The sequence below is a fragment of the Bos mutus genome, chromosome 10, assembly GCF_027580195.1.
Source record: "Bos mutus isolate GX-2022 chromosome 10, NWIPB_WYAK_1.1, whole genome shotgun sequence".
Taxonomy (NCBI): Eukaryota; Metazoa; Chordata; class Mammalia; order Artiodactyla; family Bovidae; genus Bos; species Bos mutus.
The window spans coordinates 11,917,790-11,930,185 of NC_091626.1; the positions used below are offsets into that span (position 1 = coordinate 11,917,790).

The window sequence follows — 12,396 nt, forward strand, 5'->3', positions numbered from 1 at the left end:
TTGGTATTCTTTATGTCTAAAAAAGTTCTAACTAAAAGACAGCATAGTCTAAAAGTTTTTTTCCATGAGTGTATACTAATAGAACTCTTGATAGTAACTGGTAAAATCAGATTTTAATCACTTTATAGACTTTAGTATCTAAGAAAAATAGTCTCTAGTTCCTTACATTTTAGTTTAAAATACTATATGTATAATATATTAGTGAAATGGTCTTGAGTAAGCAAACTTTTTTCCCTAGTCTGGCTAACACACTTTAAAATATAAATTTTTAAAAATGAACAAAAGGATCTGAATAGACTGCTCTCCAAAGAAGATATACAAATGGCCAATAAGCACATGAAAAGATGCTCAACATCATTAGTCATTAGAAAAATGTAAATCAAAACCACAATAAGATGCAACTTCAAATCCCCTAGGATGGCTATAAGACAAATAATAACAACAGCTGATGAAGATGTGGAGAAGCTGCAAACCTCATACACTGCTGGTAGGAATATAAAGTAGTGCAGCCACTGCGGACACCGTTTGGAAGTTCCTCAAAAGGGTAAAACACAGAATTATAATATGACCCAACAACTCCACTCCTAGGTATCTAACCAAGAGAAATGAAAATGTATGACTGTACAAAAACCTGTACACCCACATTATTGGTAGCATTACGTTTAGTAACCAAAATTTGGAAGAACCCAACTGTCTAAAACTGCTGAGTGGATAAATAAAATGTGGTATATATCCACACAATAGAGTATTTTTAGGTGATAAAAAGTAGTGAAGTGCTGTTACTTGGTGCCACAGGATTAGTGCTTGGAAATAAGATGTTAAGTGAAAGAACAGACTAGATACTGTACGATTCCATTTATATGAAATGTCCAGAACAGGCAGATCCATAGACAGATTAGTGGCCGCCTAGGGCTGGGGGGCATGGAGAGGTTTTGGGGTGATGACTAAGGGATGTGAATTTCCTTTAGGAGTAAGGAAAATGTTCTAAAGTTGACTGTGGTGATAGCTGCACAAATCTTGAGAATATACTAAAAGCCATTTTACACTTTAAATGAGTGAATTATATTGTATGTGAAATATACTTCAATAAAGCTGTTTTTAAAAAGTCTAGCAGAGAAGATTGTTTTTTTAATCAATTATGTGTACATTAAGCTTATAGGCATCTGACTGTGGAAAGCAGCAGTATAAAAGACATGAGGGATATTTAACCTAAGACAGACAACTATTCAACACAGAGGGTAACTCAACAGTCAATAACCACTATCTAAGAAATATTGATCTGGAGAATTAACAAAGGCAAAGAGGAAAAACTACTGGAAAGGAATGGTAAATATGCATCTCCCCATACTCCTAACTTGGGAACCAGTAAGAAAGTTTTCAAAGTAGAAAATGAGGTCAACCTGAAATCATGATCTACAGATGTCTCAGCAAGTTCCACAAGTCCAAAATATAAGAAAGCATATCTACAATCTCTGTTGACAGACGAAATGATACAAAAAGTTAACTCAGCATTTTATACTTACCCTTCCTTCAGCGTCAATCAGTATTTCTGACATCTTAAAAGTGACTTTTGGATTTGCTGTGCCTTTAAGAAGAGATATAAACAAATAGTAATACAAAGCTATTCAAACTAATTTTACCAGATGAATCCTTTTTAGTCAAATCAGGAATATTGCATTTAGTCAGGGCTTTATTATATAAAAAACTCAAAATGCTATCTCAAATTCATAATTTTCAATATGACTATAAAAGAAGGAGCCAAAGAACATTAGGAATTAGTAGGTAATGAAGGGGAATCCTATATCATTTCACAATTGAAATGCTGTAAATAGCAATATGGGGAAAAATTGCTAATTAAGAACATAATCCCTTAAAAATCTTTATTTTGTAGCAAAGATACTTCTTTATCCATTCCTTGAAATAATCAGTTTTGTGCACTTCCCTACCTTTGAAATAATTTAAAAGGATCAGCCTATAATTAAAATAATTTACTTCTGAGACACTTAACAATCTATCCTTCGGTCTGTAAACTTTTGAATGAATGCAGAAGAATCTTGTTTTAAAAGTAGGAATGAGTGTATATAAACATCAATGGAAAGCAGTACCTGTTTTAGGATAACGGAATGAATCTGCTCTCCTTGTTTCCAACATAGGGGATGTAACATGAATAATTTCCACCTCAGATTCATCATTTTCTTCATACAGAATTCTAAGAATTTTACTGCCACTGGGTGCTTAAAAGGAAATTAAATATTGAAAATTTGCGAGTATTATGCCAGAAAATCATCACAATTGACCATTCCCTCTAGTATTCTATTTCCCATAGTAAAAAATAGTTTATGTATAAAATATACGCCTTTCATGTATGAAAATACTACTAATCTTTGCAGTAGCAAGGTGAGTTACTGCTAAGCCACTGTTATTGGTTAAAGGCTACTACTCTTGGAGATAAAAACTGAAGATCATCATACACACACACACACACACACACACACACAATGGAAGAAACAGACTTGTGAAGTATTTCAGTTCCTGCACACCTTAAAATGCATTCCTTTCAGGAATTATTACACTTACAATATTTTCTATAACAAAATAAACCCCACTTTAAAAGAGTCCAGGTTTTTTTTAATGGTTTCTCTAATTCATGTCATAATCTTGTTCTAACAGCATAGTTATGGCAAAACATTTTACATCTTAAAATATCCAAATCGAAGATACGGCTTAAATATTATAAATATTTTTCATGGTCCCTTAGAGATGTGTTCAGAATACTACGTGCAATCCATTAGTGGGTCATGAAATCTTTTAGCTGGTCATAATCAGCATTTTAAGAATAAGACAAGCAAAAAAAATATATGAGTGCATCACGTGTAAGATTAAGCATTGCTTCATGAAATTTGTTTTCAGTTTTATGTGGAATATATGTACAATGTATTAGGCTAGAATGTAAAGCAAATTTCTAACCAGATCACAGTCAAAAAGTTTGAAAGCTTCTGCTTTAGAGAGCTGTTTCTCAGCTAGTGAAATACTTGTAAATTCACAAAGAAAAAAGGAATTTTTGCCTTTTTTTCCTGATCCATTCATATACTAATTTGGCCATCTGTTCATGCAGACTCTCTAGGCAATCCTATATTTATAGCAACTCCCACTAAAGGGTGGCATTTTTTATTTTGCTACCAATGTTGCCACCAATCAGCTTCTAGATGAAAAACTGGCGGGACTTCCGTGGTGGTCCAGTGGTTGAGACTCTGTGCTTCCAAGGCAGGGGGCACAGGTTCGATCCCTGATCGAGGAGCTAAGATCCCATAAGCTGCACGGTGCAGCCAAAAAATTAAAAATGAAAAAAAGAAAGAAAAAAAAAAAAGAAAAACTGGCAAGGAGAGTTGAAGGACCTGGGGCACAGAACCATAATACAACTAATTGTTTTTTATGAGAATTCATTATGGTGGTATACAGCCTGAATATTCCCAGTAACTACTAGTAAGATCCAATCTTCATCACTTAAGAATTTACTATTCAGAATTAAGAATCTGTGCAGTTACCTAACCGGTAGTTGAATCTCATGATGCTTTAACTGACTTATAGTATATTATTTTGAACCCTCTTACTTGTTTCAGCTTCTGGACACCACCAATAACCAGAGTATCTATCAAATTCTTCTTGAAGAACAAAGGTAGCAACTCCAGCTGATCTGGGATCCTCTTCCATGTTGGCTAGCTCTAAATAAACATAAAGGCAAAATTTTCACAGAAGTTCTCATCTTTTCACAGGTACAAAGCAGAACGATCCATTTATTTTGAAAGGCAGCTATAGTATCATGGTGAACTGTGAAGCCAAATGGACTGAATTCAAATCTGGATTCCATTATCCACCAAATGACTGATCCTGGGCAAATCACCTGATCACATTCCGTTGCAGAGTCCCATTTGTAAATGGGAATAAGAACCTACCTTATATGGTTGTTATGAGGATTAAATGAGCTATTTTACATAAAGTACTTACAACAAAGCCTGAACCATCATAGTATGTGCTCCATAAATGTCAGTTTTTATTTTCCCATTTAGCTAGGACCATGGGGAAAAGAATACATGAGAAGGGTCATGGTGCCTTGTAACTCTCCTAACCCTACCAAGACACTGAATACTTCCATTCTCATGTCCCTTCCCAGTCAATGTCCATTCCTGCCTCAGAAAGCACCACTGATCTGATTTCTATCACCAAAGGTTGGTTTTACATATTCCAGACTTTCATGTAAGTGAAATCATATACTACATACTTTATGTTTGTTGCTGAGTGATAATCCATTGTATATCACAATTTTTTTATCCATTCATCTGTTAATGGACATCTGAATAGCTTCTAGTTGCTATTATGAATAAAGATGCTAAAATCATTCTTTTATTTTTCTGAAACTAATCACATTTATTGGGGTGTTCACAGAATTCAAGTTATCTCTCCATCTCAAAAACTTCACATTCCACAGTGAGTTTGTGTACAAGTAAATATATTCTTGTATAGTTTCTATGAGACTTGATCTTACAACAAAACAGAAGTCTGATACATCAGTTTCAGCTAAGAACTTTATTTTCAATTCTGAAACTCACACATTTGCTCAGAAAAAAATTTTTGTGTTTTTCCCTGAGACTTCTCATTTTCATTCAAGTTTTCTGATCAATCAGGATACTGACAGAAGTTTGAATTATCCCCGTGGAAACTCTGATATACAATGACAGGTTAAATACTTATAGGTCTTCTGACATTTATTATATTCATAGGTTTCATCCAATCCTAACAGTTAGCTAAGCCATGTGCATTTAGCCAACAGACCAAAATCTGTACTAGCTCAACAGAAATCATTCTTGTATAAAAATCTTTGTGAACATGTGTTTTCATTTCTTTGAATAAAAACCTAGGACTGGAATGGCTGGGTAAGAATGTGTAATATGAACCAATTGTTCCTTACCAAAAAATTTTGAGAAGGAAATGGCAAAAGAGTTGGACACCACTAGTGACTAAACAACAAATATTGGTTTCTATCAGATCAGATCAGACCAGTCACTCAGTCGTGTCCGACTCTGCGACCCCATGAATCGCAGCACGCCAGAAAAGAAACTGGCACTCTTACCATAAATAAACTACTATATACAAAATTAGATAACCCAAAAGGACTTACTGTAAATCACAGGGAACTCTACTCAATATTCTGCAATACTCTAAATGGGAAAATCATTTGAAAAAGAATAGATATCACTGAATCTATACACCTAATAGATATAACTGAATGCTATACACCTAAAACTAACACAACACTGTAAACCAACTATACTCTAATATAAAATAAAAATCAAGTAAAAAAACAACAACAAAATTTTGAGTCCAGAAGTGTTCAGAACACAGAATCTGGGGAATTCTTTTCATGTTTATATATCAACACATAATTATGTCATATCTCCAGCAGGGTAATCAAATACCTTGTAATCAAATACACTAATATTCCTGCAGCAAATTTAGGAATAGGCAAACTAAGTAGGATTAAGACTATAAATAACCTCAGGTCAGTTCAGGTCACATCTTGCCACCAAAGAGGTTTTCGCACCAACTTAATCAACACTAAGCTCTGTTTTCCAGGTTTCTGGATTTTGTAATTAATGATGCAGCCATCAGTGCTCCGCTTTCTTGGATCATTCAACGACTCCAAAGTTATACCTCCCATACTGTTTTATGTTTTGTTCTCCTGTAGATGTGATAATATGTATCACTCATTTATATCTCTCTATCATTTATTACGGGCGTCCCTGGTGATGACCTCAATTACTAAGATTAATTAGATGAATAAATGGTATCACCTTGTTCTTGCAATAAGATATGTCCTTTGAGAGTAGAGGTTGGTATGACATTACTTTTAAGTTTCTCTATTATGCAAGGCAGAGAATAAGCAAATGCAGATGCTGAATGATTAATAAACCCATGTAAAAGAAGACTTTCATTTGGAAATTTGTTGTGATAAGAGAAATAAAAGTGATAATGCTTACTTTCTACCTACTTTTCTAAATAAACAAATTAAACAGTACTTACTGTGTTTCAGACCCTGTCTAAAACACTTCCCAAATATTAAAACTTCAATAACAACCTCATGATGACATGCTATTCATTAACCTTTTTACAGATATGAAAACAAAGATAGGTTAAACAACTTACTCAAAAGAACAGAAGTAAAAAAGAGTAGATGAGACTCAAATCTAGATACTCCAGTTCTAGATTGTATTTTTAACTACTACACTAACCCTGAAAATAAAAAATATACCATATACCTACATGCACAGAAAAGAAATTAATAAAAACACTATTATAGTGGGCTTCCCTGGTGGCTCAGTGGCAAAGAATCTGCCCCCAATGCAGGAGACACAGGTTCAATCCCGGGTCTGGGAAGATCCCATACGCCACGGAGCAACCAGGCCTGTGCACCACGACTACTGAGTCTGTGCTTTAGAGCCTGTGAGCCGCAAATACCGAGCCCACGTGCATCGACTACCGAAGCCCACGTGCCTGCAGCCCTTGCTCTGCAACAAAAGAAGCTACCATGATAAGCAGCCTACACATGGCAACGAAGAATAGCCCCCACTCACCGCAACTACAGAAAAGCCTACGCATCAGCGAAGACGCAGCACAGCCAAATATAAAAAAAATTGTTAAAAAAAGTCACACAAGAGAATCACTTCTCAGATTTATAAAATAAATTCCAACACACACACACACATCCAGCAGGATTTCAGTGGTTTCTACTTTAAATTCTGCCAATTTTCACAATAATCCTGTATGGAAAACAATCCTACCGAAGGAAAAAATGTACAGACTAAAAACATGCCTTATTTCTAACAGTCACTGTCAAAGCAGTCCCAGCCTCAACAACAATAACTAGTACATAGTGAGTCTCTAATGTTTGCTGAAACCATGAACAAATGGCTAGGATTTCCAACCCAGATTTACTAACTACTAACCTAAACTTTGTTTTGCCAGTGGTAGCTGTCCTGATTTCCTGACTCCAGATGAAGACTCATTAAACACCAAAATATGGACATTTTACTTAAAATTTCCCTACTTCACCCCCTTTTCTCTATTCTACACCCTAGTTTTAGGTTGTTAAGACCTGGGTATTTACAGTATTTACACTAGTTAAGCTTTGCCCTCTCTCTAGACTTGCACCTCTCAAATATAACTTTCACGAAGTATTCAGAACAATTTATCTACAATAGGACTCTGACCACACTACTCAACTGCTAAAAGCTTTTTCCAATGAACCCCCGTATCATGATAAAGGCCATGTTCATTTACATAAGAAATTGTCCACCCTTCTCCTTGCCCTTATGTGCCAGCCTCATCTTTCTCTATATCTTGACTCACACCTCATGCTTTAGGAGCGTAGGACTGCTTCTAATTCTTACAAACTATGGTGCCTTCCGCATCAAGGCCTTTCCAGGCTGTCCTCTTGCCTGGAGTGTACTGGCTAATGTACAGTCACTATTTGAGAGCAGTTTAAGTGTCATCTCTTCAGGTAAGCCTTCTGGGACCACTACCCTGGCTTGTACTCTTATAACACCCAATGTTTGCTGTTTATCATTCTGTTCTGTTATCTATTTGTTATTTGTTTATTTGTTATTTCCTTTAGGGCCAGGACTACGTCTTATTCAACTCTGTATCCTTAGTTCCTGCCACATTGTCTGGCACACAGGAACTTGATATATCTTTCTTGATTGACAATGGTTAGAACACATTTCTTGACTTCTAATTCAGTGCTTTTTTAAATCAATATAAGTTGTTCAGAAAAAGACTTCTTCTCTAACACTGACTATCTTAATGATGAAAAAACTGTTGCCAATACACTATCATATTCTAAAATAATTTATTAAGGAAGATGCCCATGCCCAATAAATCAGTTTTATGACCATCAAATTACGGGAAAGTTGGACAATAAATTTTTAGAGGACTGTCCTTCATCATGGAGCTTAACCTTAAGGTGTACTTCCATGTTTAAAAAAAAAAAAAAAAAAAACTATTTCCCTTCTTTCATTTGCATAAAAGCTTTAGAGGAAAAAGGAAAAAATCCATATCATTTCTGTGCTTTTAGTGAAAGTGGCTCAGTCATGTCTGACTCTTTGAGACCCCATGGACTATATATATAGCCCAAGGAATTCTCTAGGCCAGAATACTGGAATAGGTGGCCTTTGCCTTCTCCAGGGGATCGTCCTAACCAGAGATCGAACCCAGGTCTCCTGCATTGCAGGTGGATTCTTTACCAGCTGAGACACAAGGGAAGCCCTTTTAGTAGTGCTTAGTATTATTAAAGTCATTTCAATAAAAATTAAATATTTCCACAACACAGAAAGTTTTGTTTTTCCTATTATGACAAAATAACTAAGCAGGCTCTCCAAAAAGGGAAAATAAAATTTTAAGTAGTTCTTACAGTGTGTATTGAGTTTTTGTTTGTTTTCCTAAAAACTAGATTTTTTAAATTAAATTTTATTTCAATCAGATAAGTGCTACGGTTGTGCTGTCTGAAAATAACCATTAAAACAAGGTAGCATTACAATGATTCTTTTTGTTTGTTATTTCATTTTTGGTGGTGGTAGAGGTAGTTCTTTCTTTTACCCCATAGGAAATTTTATGTAATCTAGTGTTCTCAGAAACTTGTATTCTTTTTGTTAAGGTTCACTATCATCTTTTCTAAGGTTTACTGAGGTATAACTGACATTAAAAGTGCATGCATTGAATACATACTTGATTATTTTGGACATGTGAAGACACCTATAATATCAGCAAAATCAAGACATTAAACATAGCCATCAACTACAAAAAAAAACAAGTAGCATTCTATAGGTGATACATACAAGTTTATAAAAAAAAGTTGCATTTGTTTTCTAATTTTAAAGATTTAAATTTAAAATATAAAGATCAGCATGCTTTGATTTCAAAATGTAAGCAAAACAAAATTAAATTTTAAAAATATTTTTTAGGAAAATTGATTTGAAGAACCTGAATTACCATTGTGCACATAAGTGAGCCTCCTTTCTTCTCTCGTTACAATGTTTGATATCCAAATATCATTGCTATGTATAAAAGCAATCCAGTCTGGATCAGCTGGGCATAGTTTTGGATCCATCCGAATGTTGGGACAACTAGTCTCCACTAAATTGGGCCGTAAGGGTTGTTGCTAGAAAAGTAAACAACATTTAAAGGCAAGTATCAGGCTTATACATACCTATTTACATACATACAATACAGGGTGTTGTACCAGCACCCTTCCTATAAAATGAATAATAATCCTAAGTATAATATCAACTGTGATAACTGCTCTCCAGAAAAATGTACTTATGTGCCTTACAAGAAATGAATCATTTTTTTCCTATGAATTAATAAGCTAAGCCTAATAGGAACGGAAATAAAGACAATATAACAGCACCTCATAAATTCTGTTGACCAAACCTGTTAAATAGAGTAATTATTGTTTGTTGCATACTTTTATTAAACTTATATGCCTATTTCACTTATTAAATGTTTCCATTTAATTTTACCAATATAAAATAATTTGTTCATAACATTGTAATGAAAGCTAGAAGCGTCACAATTCTATCAGAAGAATAGTTCTAATATCACATGAAAAACTGCTTGGAATAAAATCAAAATTTTAAACTATTTATTGAGATGAATTAAGCTTTTAGAAGAACCAAAAAGGGATTGTCTTGTGATATCATTATCTTTGAAAATCCAACTCAGCAATTACACAAAAAATGGCACACTGATTCCCTTTATTAACTCTTCCTACATAACAAGTGTTTTCAGTATTTTAAAATTATATAACTAATGTCACTGAAAAATTATTAACTAAAAATTAATACCCATAAGGGAAATTAATACCCATATTTCCTATTTTCTTTACTACTAAGTTAGTGGTAAATAACTGGTAAGCAGAATTTTTTAGTTTAACTATCTTTCTGATTTGGACACAAATAATTTTAGGACACCTAGCAGTTTATCAAGCAGTAAAATCAACTTACAGTAAATCCTTGTGGCCCTCCATCTTTTACATGGTAAATTCCACTACCAGCTTGAAATAGAAATGTTCCACTTCCCTGGTGATAATCATAAGAAGCAATTCCAACTGTTCCAATGCGTTTTCTTTCCCGTAATAGTTCTTCTTCTCGAGAATACATTCCATAGTCCAGTGTCGCCTAATGCAGAAAGAGAGAGGTCTCCTATTCCAGTTTTCTGAAAGCCAGCTTTTTGCTTTTATTAATAGCACTGAAATTCTAGCATCTACAGTATTACTGAGTTTACATTTTGAGTGATCCCAAAATTTGTTACAACTTTAAACAGATTAATTTTGGGAAGTCTGCTGAAAAATTTGGTAAAAGGTCCCTATATGAATACTGCATTCATTAGAGAGCAAGCATTAAGCTCCATTACTTTGACTTGGCATTCAAGATCTCCTACAACTTAAATGTAATACAGCAGCTCTGCATGCATTTAAGAGGAGACTCTAGAGTAGTTTAATTTCTTCAAAAGTAGTTTTCTTCACTTTCAGAGTAGTAATAAACCATTTACTTCAGCACTGTGAAGATTAACTTAGATAAAAATATGTAAAATGTTTATTAGCACAATGATTGGCACAGAGTAAAGTTCTCAAACATCAGCTGTCATTAGTTCCTTTCCACTACATCCGCTAATACTACTCTAATAAAACCCCAGGTCAGGCCCATCACATTACTGTGGTGTTCTGGCTCCTGGCCTTTGTTCCATTTCCCTTCACACTGAGAGGCCATTTTTCTTTCTATCCATCTGAGTTTTACTGCTATCCCAAAACCTTAGCCCTAAATCAACGCTGGCCAGGAAAGTTTCCCGATATTTCTATAAGAGTTACTATCTCTTTTACTCATTTGGCTATAGTTTTGTTTTTCACTTTCTTTCAGTAAATGAATTAAAAAAAACGTGAGAGCAGAATCTGTCTCATTTTGTTTTCCCACTTAAAGCAACAGCTAAAATCTCCGTCAAAGAATATTTGTAATTAATGATTGATGATGATGAGGGGCCTTCCCAAACTAAAAGTATTATCTGATACATATATATAAAATTTCACATGTATAAGAAGAAACATAAAGAAAACAAATCTAGTAAGTGCTAGTTTTAAGAATTTATATCCACATCTTCCCTAAGAGCTCTTTATGATAAATAAAGGAATAAATAAGGGAAACAGATATGGTTTCTGCTATCAAGGACTAATTATTTTATTTTATTTTATTTAGCCAAGCCGCAGCTTGCAGGATTTTAGTTTCCCAATCAAACTTTGGTCTCCCACAGTGGAAGCATGGAGTCCCAATCACTGGACCATCAGGGACGTCTCAAGGACTAGTACTTTTAAAGTAGTCAAGTTTATATATCTGGAAAAACACATAATTTAAAAAGATACATGGACCCCAACATGCACTGCAGCACTATTTACAATAGCCAGGACATGGAAGCAACCTAAACGTCCATCAGCAGAGGAATAAACAAAAAAGGTATGGTACATATGTATGTACAAATGAATATCACTCAGCCACAAAAAAGGACAAAACAATGCCATCTGCAGCAATATGGATGGACCCAGAGACTGCCACATTGAGTGAAGTCAAAGATGTGATACTGCTTATGTGTGGATCTAAAAATAAATATAGATACCAAGTAAGTGGGAGGAGGGATAAATTGGGAGATTGGGACTGACATATACAGACTATTATGTATAAAATAGATAACTGATAAGGACCTACTCTATACCACAGGAAACTCACTCAGTATTCTGTAATGGCCTATATGAGACAATAAGCTAAAAAAGCGTGTATATGTAAATGTATAACTGATTCACTGTTGTATACCTGAAACTAAGATAACACTGTAAGCCAACTATACTCTAATAAAAATTTAATAAATAAAATAATCATATGGATTGAAATCTTTGTATTTTCCTCTCAACTTTATGGTAAGCCTAAAATTGCTTTAAAAAATCATTTTTAATGAAAAAAATAAATAAAAGTATGTATGCATATCCAAATCTATTAAACCGAATACTTGCAATTTTTATATGTCAATTATACCTCAATAAACCTTTAAAAAGTGAAACCATATAAAGCACTAGATAAAAACATGGGTAAATTCTTTTATAACCCGAGTGTAGAAAAACTGTCCTATGATAAAAGACAAATTCTAGAAGCAATATCAGAAGGATACATTTTATCATACAAAAGTCTTTCATGTGGTGCATGAGCACATGCACACACACACACAGACACACAAAAATACAAATTACAACTTCATGAAAACATCTGAAACTATATCACAGACAAAGGGTTAATATCTCCAGGA

At 34.2% G+C, this 12,396-nt stretch overlaps 1 protein-coding gene across 5 annotated transcripts in view; it reads right to left on the reverse strand.

Moving 5' to 3' along the window:
• DPP8 (dipeptidyl peptidase 8) overlaps positions 1-12,396 on the reverse strand; it is a 53,874-nt gene that overhangs the window by 26,970 nt on the left and 14,508 nt on the right. For all 5 annotated transcript variants that reach the window (XM_005899969.3, XM_070377295.1, XM_070377296.1 and 2 more), the window contains exons 5-9: positions 10,056-10,229; positions 9,043-9,211; positions 3,612-3,722; positions 2,106-2,234; positions 1,524-1,585 (exon numbers count right to left, since the gene is read on the reverse strand). In XM_005899969.3, coding sequence (XP_005900031.1) covers positions 1,524-1,585; positions 2,106-2,234; positions 3,612-3,722; positions 9,043-9,211; positions 10,056-10,229 — 645 coding nt within the window. The remainder of the gene's footprint in view (positions 1-1,523; positions 1,586-2,105; positions 2,235-3,611; positions 3,723-9,042; positions 9,212-10,055; positions 10,230-12,396) is intronic.